The sequence below is a fragment of the Gopherus evgoodei genome, chromosome 12, assembly GCF_007399415.2.
Source record: "Gopherus evgoodei ecotype Sinaloan lineage chromosome 12, rGopEvg1_v1.p, whole genome shotgun sequence".
NCBI lineage: Eukaryota > Metazoa > Chordata > Testudines > Testudinidae > Gopherus > Gopherus evgoodei.
The window spans coordinates 2,531,520-2,544,402 of record NC_044333.1 but is presented as its reverse complement, the minus strand read 5'-3'; the positions used below and the strand labels follow the sequence as shown (position 1 = coordinate 2,544,402).

The following is a 12,883-nucleotide window of genomic DNA, read 5'->3' as shown; positions in this document are numbered from 1 at the left end:
GTGGGGGGTGTCGGTCTGCACAAGGCTCTCGTGTCCCGCTCCAGGGGGTAGGGGAGGGGCTGGCGCAGGCTGGGCACCGGAGTACTCACTGCGTTGACCAGCCTGGCTCACGGTGTGGGGCTGTGCTGGCCAGTGCCAGGTGGAGGCTACGCACCTGGCCAGCCCCTTCCTCCCAGGCAGTCTGTTGGGGCCCAGCTGACACGATGGGGACCCTGGCCCGGAGGCTGGAGCAATGGTCTGTGGATGGGCCCCTGACAGTGGAATGCTCCCGCCACCGGGGAGGGTTTGGTTTGGTCCCACAGCCCTGCCCAGGGGGGAGCTGGCTGGGATGCTGGGGGTGACATGGAGTTGGGCTGGGCTGGTGTCCTCACAGTGACTCTGCCCTGCCCCCAGGCAGCTGGGAGACTCTGGGACTCAGCAGGTTGGAGTCAGACGGGGTCTGGGGCACTGGTGGGATAGGGGAGCTGCTGAGGGGGGAGCAGGAGGCTGCTAGGACCCAAGTGAGCCAGTGAGACCCTAGCAGTGTGGGGGGCTGGAGAAAGCTCCATGCGGGCTGATGGTTGCCAGTGCTGTTGGGCTGGTGTGAACCCCTAGTAGGGCGACCAGACAGCAAATGTGAAAAATCGGGACGGGGGGGGGGGGGTAATAGGAGCCTATGTAAGAAAAAGACCCAAAAATCAGGACTGTCCCTGTAAAATCGGGACATCTGGTCACCCTAACCCCTGGCGAGGGAATGTTGGTGGCTGTGGGGGTGATTGGTGGTGGCGGGTTGTAGTGTGTGCGGGGGGGCAGTCGGGGTCAGAGGCTGGGGAGCTGGCATGGCTGAGGGGGTGGGCATGGTGGGAGACTGTGGCCAGGGGCTAGGTGGGAAGATGGCATGGCTGGGGGGGGCAGGCGTGGCTTGTGGCTGTGGTCAGGGCTGTGGGGGAATTGGCAGGGTGGATGGGTTTGGCTGGTGGCTGCATGGTGGGCCTGGTCAGGGGCTGGGTGAGTGTGCCTGGAGGCTGCATGGGAAGCCATGGCCAAGGGCTGGGTGGGTGTGGCTGGAGGCTATGTGGGGGGCATGGTCAGGGGCCAGGTGGGTATGGCTGGTGGCTGGGTGGGGAGGGCATGGCCAGGGGTTGGGTGGACGTGGCTGCTGGCTGTGAGGGGAGGGCGTGGCCAAGGCTGTGTGAGGAGGGTGTGGCCAGGGGCTGGGTGGGCATGGCTGCTGGGTGGGGAGGGCGTGGCCAAGGCTGTGAGGGGAGGGTGTGGCCAGGGACTGGGTGGACGTGGCTGCTGGCTGGGTGGGGAGGGCGTGGCTGCTGGCTGTGAGGGGAGGGTGTGGCCAAGGCTGTGTGGGGAGGGCGTGGCCAGGGGCTGGGTGGGCGTGGCTTCTGGCTGTGAGGGGAGGGGAGGGTGTGGCCTGGGCTGCATGGGGAGTTGGCAGGGTGGGTGGATGTGGCCGCGGCAGTGTGAGGAGTTGGTAGGGTGGGCGGGTAGGTGTGGCTGGCGGCTGTAGGGGTCATTTATGGCAGCGGGGCGCGGTGTGGCTGGTGAAGAGGGACTGTGTGAGGAGTTGGCAGGGTGGGTGGGTGGGTGTGGCTGGCGGCCGTGCGGGTGATCGCTGGCAGCAGGGCGCAGCGTGGCTGGTGGAGAGGGGCTGCGTGGGGAGTTGGCAGGGTGGGCGGGTAGGTGTGGCTGGCGGCTGTAGGGGTGATCGCTGGCAGTGGGGTGCGGCGTGGCTGGTGGAGAGGGGCTGTGTGAGGAGTTGGCAGGGTGGGTGGGTGCGGCTGGCGGCTGCGTGGGGAGCTGGCAGGGTGGGTGGGTGTGGCTGGCGGCTGTGGGGAGTTGGCAGGGTGGGCGGGTGGGTGTGGCTGGCGGCTGTGGGGAGTTGGCAGGGTGGGCGGGTGGGTGTGGCTGGTGGTTGTGTGGGGAGGGCGTGGCCAGGGGCTGGGTGGACAAGGGTGCTGGCTGTGAGGGGAGGGCGTGGCCAAGGCTGCGTGAGGAGGGTGTGGCCAGGGGCTGGGTGGGCATGGCTGCTAGCTGCGAGGGGAGGGTGTGGCCGGGGCTGTGTGAGGAGTTGGCAGGGTGGGTGGGTGCGGCTGGCGGCTGCGTGGGGAGTTGGCAGGGTGGGTGGGTGCGGCTGGCGGCTGCGTGGGGAGTTGGCAGGGTGGGTGGGTGTGGCTGGCGGCTGTGGGGAGTTGGCAGGGTGGGCGGGTGGGTGTGGCTGGCGGCTGTGTGGGGAGGGCGTGGCCAGGGGCTGGGTGGACAAGGGTGCTGGCTGTGAGGGGAGGGCGTGGCCAAGGCTGCGTGAGGAGGGTGTGGCCAGGGGCTGGGTGGGCATGGCTGCTAGCTGCGAGGGGAGGGTGTGGCCGGGGCTGCGTGGGGAGTTGGCAGGGTGGGTGGGTGCGGCTGGCAGCTGTGGGGGTGATTGCTGGCAGTGGGGCGCGACGTGGCCGGTGGCAAGGGGCTGTGTGAGGAGTTGGCAGGGTGGGTGGATGGGCGTGGCTGGCAACTGTGGGGTTTGATCCCTGGCAGCGAGGTGCGGCGTGGCTGGTGGCGAGGGGCTGTGTGAGGAGTTGGCAGAGTGAGTGGATGGGTGGGGTTGGCGGCTGTGGGGGTGATCGCTGGCAGCGAGGCATGGCTTGGCCGGTGGCAAGGGGCTGCGTGGGGAGCTGGCAGGGTGAGTGGGTGTGGCTGGCTGCTGTAGGGGTGATCGCTGGCAGCGGGGCATGGCGTGGCTGGTGGCGAGGGGCTGCGTGGGGAGTTGGCAGGGTGGGCGGGTGGGTGTGGCTGGCGGCTGAGTGGGGAGGGCGTGGCCAGGGCCTGGATGGACAAGGCTGCTGGCTGTGAGGGGAGGGCACGGCTAAGGCTGCAAGGGGAGGGTGTGGCTAGGGGGAGTTGGCAGGGTGGGTGGGTGCGGCTCGCGGCTGTGGGGGTGATGGCTGGCAGTGAGGTGCGGCATGGCCAGTGGCAAGGGGCTGTGTGAGGAGTTGGCACGGTGGGTGGGTGGGTGTGGCTGGCGACTGTGGGGATGATGGCTGGCAGCGAGGTGCGGCGTGGCCGGTGCTGAGGGGCTGTGTGAGGAGTTGGCAGGGTGGGCGGGTGTGGCTGGCGGCTGTGGGGGTGATGGCTGGCAGTGAGGTGCGGCATGGCCAGTGGCAAGGGGCTGTGTGAGGAGTTGGCACGGTGGGTGGGTGGGTGTGGCTGGCGACTGTGGGGATGATGGCTGGCAGCGAGGTGCGGCGTGGCCGGTGGTGAGGGGCTGTGTGAGGAGTTGACAGGGTGGGGGGGCGTGGCTGGCGGCTGTGGGGATGATAGCTGGCAGTGAGGTGCGGCGTGGCCAGTGGCGAGGGGCTGTGTGAGGAGTTGACAGGGTGGGTGGGTGGGTGTGGCTGGCGGCTGTGGGGATGATCGCTGGCAGCGAGGTGCGGCGTGGCTGATGGCGAGGGGCTGTGTGAGGAGTTGGCAGGCTGGGAGGGTGGGTGTGGCTGGCGGCTGTGGGGGTGATGGCTGGCAGTGGGGCGCGGCGTGGCCAGTGGCGAGGGGCTGTGTGACGTGCTCTCTTTCTCTAGAACATGCTGCGGCGGCAAGAGGAGCTGGAGAATGGCACGGCCTGGTCCATCTCCTCGGAGTCGTCGGACGATTCCTCGAGCCCCCAGCTGTCGGGCAGCGCCCGCCACGGCTCCCACAAGCCCATCGTACAGCCCGAGGTGCAGGCCTCCGCCCCCGCCATCGAGATCGCCTTCTCCCAGCAAGAGGAGGCAGGTGCCACAGCCGAGCCACCCAGCCGGCAGGAGGAGCCAGGCAGTGCGAGGAAGGAGGTGGTGGCCAATGGGCACGTGCCCTACTCCCGGACTCTGAGCCACATCAGCGAGAGCAGCCTCGATGCGGCAGTGGATTGCAGAGAGGGCCCCAGTACCCACAGGGAGCCTTCCCCAGTTCCTCAGGACTCCAGCACCGGGGAGCTGCCTCCCCCGGAAACGGACGCCCTCCCCGAGGCCTCGAACCTGCTGGTGCCCTGGACAGGGCCGGACCGGGACCCGGAGGCTGAGGCCTGTGGGGCCGTGTCTCAGGCCGAGGCCTGTGAGCCTGTGGTGGGGCGGGCTGAGGCCACTGTGTGCCAAGCTCGGGGGCCGCAGGGGCATGAGGTCTCCCCGGACCGGCCAGTGGTGCTGCATCCAGTCTCAGAGGAGAGGGGGAGGCTGGCCCCAGCCCAGCTCCTGCTCACCAGCCCGGCAGAGGTGCCAAGGCCCAAGCCTGTGGACTGCGGCCTGGAGGAGGCCATCGGCTTGCTGGGCTCGGCCCTGGACGACTATCGGGGGCAGTTCCCCGAGCTGCAGCCGCTGGAGCGGGAGCTGAAACACCTGGAGGAGATCCTCATGGTAAGGGGGCAGGGGTGGGGCCTCGAGGATGGCGCCAGCCATGCGTGTCGGTGCCCAGCTCCTGCCCTTTGGCTGGGGACACTGGTTCATGGGCCCCTCGCGTCCGGTCAGATGGGGGGTGGAAGGGGTTACATTGTGACGAGCGGGGTTTGGGGAGCAGGGCCCAGGGAGCGTGGCCGGGTCCCTCTGCAGCCAGGGCAGACCCTGGGATAATGGGCAGCAGATGCGGTGTGGCAGGGACTGTGGTGCCTAGAATCAGCTGCCGCAGTGTGCCCACTGCCCGTCTTCCCACCGTGCCCAGGGCCCCTGTGGAGCAGTCCAGGCCCGGGGGCCCAGCACGGGTCCCAGCTGGCGCAAATGCAGGGCAGCAGCAGCTGGCCAGTGGCCCGGGGTCACAGTCTGCCCAGCCCCTACTCCTTACTGCCTTCCCCACAGCACAAGCAGGGCGTCTTCCTGAGCCGCGCCTCCAGCATGAGCCTGACGGTGGAGCACGCCCTGGAGAGCTTCAGCTTCCTCAACACCTCGGACATGGACGACTCGGAGGGCTCGGAGGAGGAGTGGTGAGCCGGGTGGGGTCTCTCCCTGGGGCAGTGGCACGGGCCGCCCCCAGTTGAGGAGGCCTGGGGCAGGGCAGCAGAACGGCCCTGTGGGTAGGTTCTGGTCCCAGGCGCTGACCCAGGGTGTCTGGCCAGTTCCCTGCATGGGGGTGACCCACGTGCAGAGCTGGTCGTTGAGCTCAGGGAGTCAGACCGAGGGGCCGGGTTCGATCCCCGTTGCCCCCATCGCTACACGTGGTTTTGCTGCCGTCCCCATCGATGTGCCTGGGAAGCCCAGCACCTGCTGGCTATCGCCCCCTGGTGGCCAGGCCTGGCTCTCAGCGGCAGCCTCCTCCGCCAGTGGGACCCCGGTACTGCGGGGGTGCTGGGAGCAGGGGTGGCGCGCACAGCCTCGGCTTTGCCAGCAAGGGTGCCGCAGAGCCAGTGCGGGCCCCTAGTCCCCAGTGAGCCACGCTTTGGACAGGGTGTGCTGCAGCAGCACTGCTTAGTGGTCAGAGTCTTGGAGTGCTGTCCATATTCACTGCCTCCTCCCCCCCCGGCTTTCCAGAGCTGGGGTGCAGAGGGGAGCCTGTGTCCCAGCTGCTGTCCCCTGCTCCCTCACACCCCAAGATGTAGGGGGCTGACTCCTTGAGGAAAGCAGAAATGGGTCTCAAACCCATCCAACTCCTTGTCCACTCTGAACCACAGGGATCTAGAGGCTAGACTAGCAATGGCCCCTGGCCCCAGGCTCTCTTCCACTTTGGGTGCTGCTGCACAACACACTCCTTGGAGGCCTGGGGAACTGTTAGACGAGGGTGTGAAGTCCAGGACTCCTGCCACAAGGTGGCAGCAGCTGTCGGATTAGAGCAGAGGCCCAGGACTCCTGGGGTCTGAGCTCGCAGGGCGGCAGTGGGTGCTGGGGGGTAGAGCACAGGCCCAGGACTCCTGGGGTCTGTGCTCGCAGGGCGGCAGTGGGTGCTGGGGGGTAGAGCAGAGGCCCAGGACTCCTGGGGTCTGTGCTCGCAGGGCGGCAGTGGGTGCTGGGAGTTAGAGCAGAGGCCCAGGACTCCTGGGGTCTGTGCTCGCAGGGTGGCAGTGGGTGCTGGGGGTTAGAGCAGAGGCCCAGGACTCCTGGGGTCTGAGCTCGCAGGGCGGCAGTGGGTGCTGGGGGTTAGAGCAGAGGCCCAGGACTCCTGGGGTCTGTGCTCGCAGGGCGGCAGTGGGTGCTGGGGGTTAGAGCAGAGGCCCAGGACTCCTGGGGTCTGTGCTCGCAGGGCAGCAGTGGGTGCTGGGGGGTAGAGCAGAGGCCCAGGACTCCTGGGGTCTGTGCTCGCAGGGCGGCAGTGGGTGCTGGGGGGTAGAGCAGAGGCCCAGGACTCCTGGGGTCTGAGCTCGCAGGGCGGCAGTGGGTGCTGGGGGTTAGAGCAGAGGCCCAGGACTCCTGGGATCTGAGCTCGCAGGGCGGCAGTGGGTGCTGGGGGGTAGAGCAGAGGCCCAGGACTCCTGGGATCTGAGCTCGCAGGGCGGCAGTGGGTGCTGGGGGTTAGAGCAGAGGCCCAGGACTCCTGGGGTCTGTGCTCGCAGGGCTGCAGTGGGTGCTGGGGGGTAGAGCAAGAGGCCCAGGACTCCTGGGGTCTGTTCCTGGCTGTGCAGTTGACTCAGTGAGTGGCCTCTCTGTAATGTGGCTGGCGCTGCCCACCCCAGGGGACCAAAGGGCTCAGTCACTGGGGGCTGGGTGCACTGTGGGGCCTCAGCTGCCCTGGGAGCTGCCCCAGGAGCCTGGGGGCAGAAGCCACTCGAGCAGGGGGACAGCTTCCCGGGGCGCTTTTCACCCACATGGCCAGGGGCCATCTCGAGGGGCTCCCCCGATCACTTCCCAGGTGTGACCCCAAGTGCCCAGCCCCTGGAGTGCCCCACCTGCCCCTCCATGCACAGAGGGGCCTGCTGCCCCACGGCTGTGCCTGCGTGTCATTGAGTGCTGGGGCCGTTGGGGGTGGGGATGAGCGTGCCTGTTGTCTGCGGACTCGGTGCTCAGTAGGGTAGGTCCTACGGAAACCGTGGCACTTCTTAAATTCCTTTGTTGCAAGTTCACCTGCAGGAGAACTGGAAGGATTTAAGCCCCAGCCCTGGAGCTGGAGGCTGTTCCTCGGGGCAGGAGACTTGGCGCCTGTGGCTGAGGGGGCGGGGGGTCCCCTTGCTTTGTGGGTGTGTGTTTACGTGTCCCCCCGTTCCTGCAGGAGGGCTGGCGCGGCCCGTGCTGCGGGTGGGGCATTGGGAGGCTGCGAGGTGACGGCTGAGGACACCGGCACGTGCCGCGGCTCCGAGGGCAGCTCTGACCCCATGAGCACTGGCAATGAGTTTCTGGACAGGGCCGTGGTGCTGCACCTCAGTAACTGCAACCGCCTGCTGCTGGTGAGTGTGTGGGACGGGAAGCCATGTGGCGGGGGGCATCTGCTGGCACGCGGGGCTGGGGCCTTGCTGCGGGCTCCTGCAGAGTTGGGGGGTGCTGGGGCGCCAGGCTGGCAACCTCTGGCATGCCTGGTGGGGTGGCACTGGTGCTCAGCCATCCCAAGCATAGACTCCCCCTTGGCCAACACTGAGGGACGCTGCGGGCTGGCATGAACCGTGGCAGCTGCTGCCCCCAGCTCTGAAGGCAGCTCCTGGCGTGCCATGCTCCCCAACGGGCACACTGGGAGTGTGCAGGCACCCCCAGGCACTGATCCCATCCCCAAGCGCTGACATGTCTGTGACTTGCAGAAACTGGGCACATTTGGGCCGCTGCGATGCCGGGAGATGTACGCCCTGGACAAGCTGATGAGGGAAGCGCAGGTTCTGGAGATTGTCTGCCAGCTGACGGAGGAGAAATCAGGGGCGGCCAACGCTGCAGCGGAAGGTAAAGGCCCTGGCACAGCACCCATTTCAGGCCCACCAACGGGCACCACGGGGCACTGCCTGCCAGGGCATGGGCTGGGGTCAGAGGGCTGGGGCTCGCCACTGGGGTCTGTGCTGGGCTCCCTGTCCCGGTCCCCTGTGCTGGGCGTGGGTGGCCCTGACCGTGTCTCTGCCCACAGTGGTGCAGTTCTCCACCCGGAAGGAGGGGGTGCTGGCCCTCTGGGACCGCTGCGTGGAGCAGCCCAATGTGTACACCTGCCCGGTGGAGCGGTTCCTGCGCACGCTCAGTGCCCAGTATGCAGCGCCCGTGGCTGAGCGGCAGCCAGGCCTGGCAGAGTCAGGTGAGTGCAGTCTCGGGACACCCCGCACTGCCTGGATGGGCTGAGAGCCCTGGGCAATGGCTCAGCTCCGATTGGCCATCTCTGGCTCCCCTGCCCAGGCCCACAGCAACTCTGAGAGCCGAGAAAAGAACCCAGGAGTCCTGCCTCCCAGTCCTCTGCTTTGGCTAGCCCGTCCCACCCCCCCCTGGAAATGCCAGTGGTGGCAAAGTACCAACCTGCTGGAGGGGGCTGTCTTGGTGCCAGCCCAGACGGCCTTGGGGCTTTGTGCCAGCGAGGTGCCCAGGTGGCCAAGAAACCCTGCCCAGGGGTACTGACCCGGTGCCCTCTCCCTGCAGTGTGCGTGAAGCTCGTGGAAGATGTGCTGGACCGGCGGCTGCCCAAGCGCCCCGGGAGCAGCCAGGGTGAGCAGCTCACCATCTTCCAGTACTGGAGCCACTTCGAGTCGCTCCCCGTGTCTACACTGGATGCCTACATCATGGAGCTGGCTGAGGAAGGTAAGAGCCTGCAGTCCCCTCATAGCTCCAGCGCTGGCACAGGCAGGGCACTGCTGCGGTTCCCATGCTCGAGGAGTGGGTGGTACCAGCGCTGGCACAAGCAGGGCGCTGGTGCGGGTTCTGTGCTGGAGGGCTGGGTGGTACCGGCACTGGCACAGGCGGGGGGTTGATGCAGTTCCCATGTTGGAGGGGTAGGTGGTACTGGTGCTGGCACAGGCGGAGTGCTGGTGCGGGTTCTGTGCTGGAGGGTGGGTGGTACCGGCACTGGCACAGGCGGGGTGCTGGTGCGGGTTCTGTGCTGGAGGGGTGGGTGGTACCAGCGCTGGCACAGGCAGGGTGTTGGTGTGGGTTCTGTGTTCGAGGGGTGGGTGGTACCGGCGCTGGCACAGGCAGGGCGTTGGTGCAGGTTCTGTGTTTGAGGGGTGGGTGGTACCGCCATTGGCACAGGCTGGGTGCTGGTGCAGTTCCCCTGCTCTGAGTCATTAGAGGGCCCAGCACTCACTGTGCCAGTGCAGCAGACAGCACCAGACTGTCTCTAGCACCTGCCCGTGCCAGCTCGCTGGCAGGCCCAGACTGAGCCAGGCTGTGTGCTGCGATGGCCTAAGGTGCAGTGGGGCTGGACTGAGCTGCTCCTGCCAACTGGCCCAGGGCTGTCGGCCCCTGCCTGTGTGCTCAGGGCTGTCGGCCCCTGCCTGTGTGCTCAAGCCTTCCCCGGCTCATTCTCCCTCAGCCTGTGGATCACGCAGCGTGGCTGGGATATGGCCCCTCGCTCTTCCCTGCCAGGCCCAGCTCTGCCACCGGTGCGGGGTGCCCACCTTCCCGTCCCTCTGGTCTTTGTGGGAGCCAGGCCAGCCCCCCACGGCACAAGTGGGGCTCCCCAGATGTGCTGCGGCTGTTCTCACACCCCCTCTCTGCAGTGCTGCTGGCCCAGAGCCTGAACTCGGACGACCAGGATGTGGTGCTGAAGGCGCTGAAGCGAGTGCCCGAGAGCCGGCTCAAGAAGGACGGGCTGAAGGCCATGAGCTCGCTGCTCATCGAGGGTAACAGCAAAGTTGTCTGCGCCGTGTCTGCCCAGCTGCGCAGCCTCGCTGAGAACCCCTGCTTCCGGGAACGGGTGAGAGCAGGGCCCTCACACCCTTGCCAGGCTGGGAATGGGGCACAAGGGGAGGGAGGGGGATGGGGGGTACCAGCTTATCTCAGAGGCTTTGCCCATGCCTACCGGCTCGGGGCAGCCTGCACAGCCCTGCGGTGCTGATCTCTGTGTCCCCCAGGCCCTCGTGTGGTTCTTGGAGCAGCTGGAAGATGAAGAGGTGCAGATGCGAATCGCCAGCTGCGCAGCCCTGGGGTGTCTTAAGGTAAGTGCAGCCCCCGTATCTCGTCTGCATGGGGGTCGATGGCAGAGAGCAGCTGCCAAGGCCGTGCCCCTCTCACCGCTGGGCCATTGTGTCCATTGGGGATGACTTGGGGCCCAGGCCAATGCAGCGGAGGGGAAATTGCCCAGATCCTCCCTGTACCCTGCTGCCGGTGGGACCTCAGTGGCCTCCCTTCCTAGGCACAATGGCAGCAGCATCCTGCGTGTGCCAGAGTCCGGAGAGCCAGGGCAATGGCTGAGCTCACCCTGTGCTGGTGGCTGTGGAGGGGGGGGAAACGGAGGGAGGTGGTGGAGCCCCAGCAAGACTGGAATGGACACGGGCAGCAGGAAGGAGGTGGCCTGTCCCCAGCCCGGAGAAGCCATGAGATGCGCCTGCACAGGGGAGGATTCGGGAGGCAGCTCCACCCACCCCTTGGGCAGCACTGAGGGCAGCGGGGAGGGTGGGGGCAGGGACACAGCTGGCCCAGAGCAGCCCATGGGTGGCCCTGTCTTGGCCGACTGCCTGCAGGGGGCGAGCGTGGAGCTCTGGGACTGGTCCCTCTGCCAGAACCAAAACAGGACCACAGAGAACTTGTTCCCACCTGTCTTCCTGGCCTCCGGCCTGCCCATGCTGCCCCGGTGCTGGGAGTGCAGGCAGGGCAAGGATGGGCACAGCATTGCCATTGCAGGCGCACGCTCAGCGCCATGTCGGCCTCTCCCGGCAGGCCAAAGAAAGCATTGAGCAGCTGGTGTATCTGTGCCAAACGGACAAGGAGGACGTGCGGGAGGCGGCCAAGCAGAGCCTGATGCTGTGCGGTGAGTGCCCTACTGCACACCCGGGCCTGGAGTGGCTGCTCTAGGTGGCACCAAAGCCAGACCCTGCTCGCACCCCCTTGGCACATGGCTCCCGTTGGTACCGTCCTAGTGCCAGAGCTGATCTTAGAGCGAGGTTCCCCGGTCCTGTCCATGCTAGACCCTGGCTGCAGATGAGGGCACAGTGGACCAGCTGGATATGTCCTAGGCCTTGGGTCCATGCCCCGCTCCGTGAGCTCAGGCTCCCTCCTGGCCTGCTGCTGGTGCCACCTGTGGGCCTGGCTGGGGCGAGAGCAGAAGCAGCCCCTAGCTAATGTCAGCAGGTGCCCTGAGAACACGAAGCGCTAAGTGTCATTGTTATTTATTATCATTTATTAGATGGCACTGAGAGAACCATCTGATTGGCTAACTAGGCTTCTGGGTCGTGGCGGCAACTGCACAGGTCGGGACGTGTTGGCCAGATTCGTTCCCGCTCCCCCATTCCTGCTGCTTGGCTCACGAGTGTCTCTTGTTTTGGACCCTGTTGGCCATGTCCTTTTAGCCTGTGTCTTTGCTGTGTGTGGAACCCCAATTCTGTGGCACTCCCCGAATGTGTCGGCATGTAACGTTCAGCCCTGCTGGTGTGTGCGTGCATGCTGCCCCCTAGTGGCTGCAGCCTGCACGGGCTCTGCCAGCTGAGGGCATTTGCCCCTTAGCAGAACTGTTTGAGGGCTGGAGCTGAGCACCCTGGGTTCCATCTGCCCCCTCACCGGGCTTCTGTATTATTACCATTGACATTGAGCAGAAAAGTCCTGTAGAAGCCTGAAGCAAGCTGTGTGCATCAGCCCCAAGCTCTCAGTAAGCAGCAGGCTCAGCAGAGGGGAGCCAAGAACCCTGCTCTCCTGACTGCCATCCTGGGGCGGCTGCTCAGCTGGGCCACGGCCTGAGTGGAGGGGACGGGGGGCTTAGAGTGGCCTGGGAAGGGAGCCTGCTGCGTGGCTGGGGTGAGTGACCGCGGCGTGTGTTTGCAGGGGAAGATGGTAAATCAGCTCACCGGCGGCTGGAGGAGACTCTGAACAGCTTACCGAGGATCTTCGCGCCAGGCAGCATGGCCAGCACAGCCTTCTGAGACACGCTGGCACTAACACACTTGTGATCCCTTTGGGTGAAGGCACCAGGGAGCTGCTGGAGGCTCTCGCAGCCTGGGCCCAGCTCCCATCCCTTGGGAACATGCAGCAGTATTACCTCCCTGCCAGCCCGACACACCCCGCTCACTGCCTTACGGAGCACAGCTTTCCCTCCCCTGGCACTGTGCCAGAGGGGCTGCTGGGCCCACCACCAGGGAGAAGTGGGGCTTTGGACACTCCCTTCCCCTCCAACTTGCTTTTCTATTTCAACTTGCTAGGTGGGGCCAGAGCTTGTGCGCCCCTGCTGGAGCCTGGGGGGGCACGTGAAGTCTGCATTGAGACTCCTTCCAGTAGCTCGCAGGCTGCGCAGACTTCCCCAGATGGACATGCACTTTGAGGCGATGTTGTTTCTTTCCGGGAGCTCCCTTTGCTGTGGGCACCGTCCTCCTTCAGCGCCTGGAGTCCCCGGGACTCAAATAAAAGGAGACATAGATATTAATATATTCTGCTGGCGTATCTTCTTTTCAGCTCCAAGGGCCTCCCCCTCCCCTGCCTTGCCCGCAGGGACCCACAGCTGAGCCTTCCCCTGATGTTAGTCGTCATTTTTAAAGCAGGGTGGGGGAGAGGAGCAACACAGAACGGGGACAGATGGACAGAACCTGTCACCTTTTTGGTTTATTTTATTTTTTATTTACTGAGTTTTGCAGAAAAGCAAAAGCAAAAAATTCTTTTCTATAAAGTCTCTATAAATCTATATATAATGTAATTACAGAGAGTGGCTAATTTTGATTTTAAACCAGAAATAAAAATAAACCTTTAATGAGCAAAGGTGTCGCTTTGTGAGAGTTTTGCCTGGGGCAGAAGTAGAGGCTAGTGGTTAAAGCGGCGGGGCTGGTGTTCGGCCGCAAGGTCTTGTGAGCAGAGCCGGGATTAGCTGTGCGGCCTGGGAAAGTTCTGTGCTGCTTGCCCACTTCTAACGTAGG

General features: G+C 65.6%; 1 protein-coding gene across 9 annotated transcripts in view; it reads left to right on the top strand.

The window, feature by feature from the left end:
* RIPOR1 (RHO family interacting cell polarization regulator 1) overlaps positions 1-12,399 on the top strand; it is a 121,562-nt gene extending 109,163 nt beyond the window's left edge. For 8 of the 9 annotated variants that reach the window (XM_030581186.1, XM_030581183.1, XM_030581188.1 and 5 more), the window contains 10 exons: positions 3,558-4,367; positions 4,803-4,927; positions 7,141-7,315; positions 7,661-7,796; positions 7,975-8,136; positions 8,472-8,630; positions 9,548-9,744; positions 9,902-9,985; positions 10,707-10,797; positions 11,805-12,399. In XM_030581186.1, coding sequence (XP_030437046.1) covers positions 3,558-4,367; positions 4,803-4,927; positions 7,141-7,315; positions 7,661-7,796; positions 7,975-8,136; positions 8,472-8,630; positions 9,548-9,744; positions 9,902-9,985; positions 10,707-10,797; positions 11,805-11,902 — 2,037 coding nt within the window. In that variant the 3' untranslated portion in view covers positions 11,903-12,399. Of the gene's footprint in view, positions 1-3,557; positions 4,368-4,802; positions 4,928-7,140; positions 7,316-7,660; positions 7,797-7,974; positions 8,137-8,471; positions 8,631-9,547; positions 9,745-9,901; positions 9,986-10,706; positions 10,798-11,172; positions 11,237-11,804 lie in introns of all 9 variants that reach the window. The other variant, XM_030581182.1, reaches the window with a different exon arrangement.
* Positions 12,400-12,883: the final 484 nt, after the last annotated feature.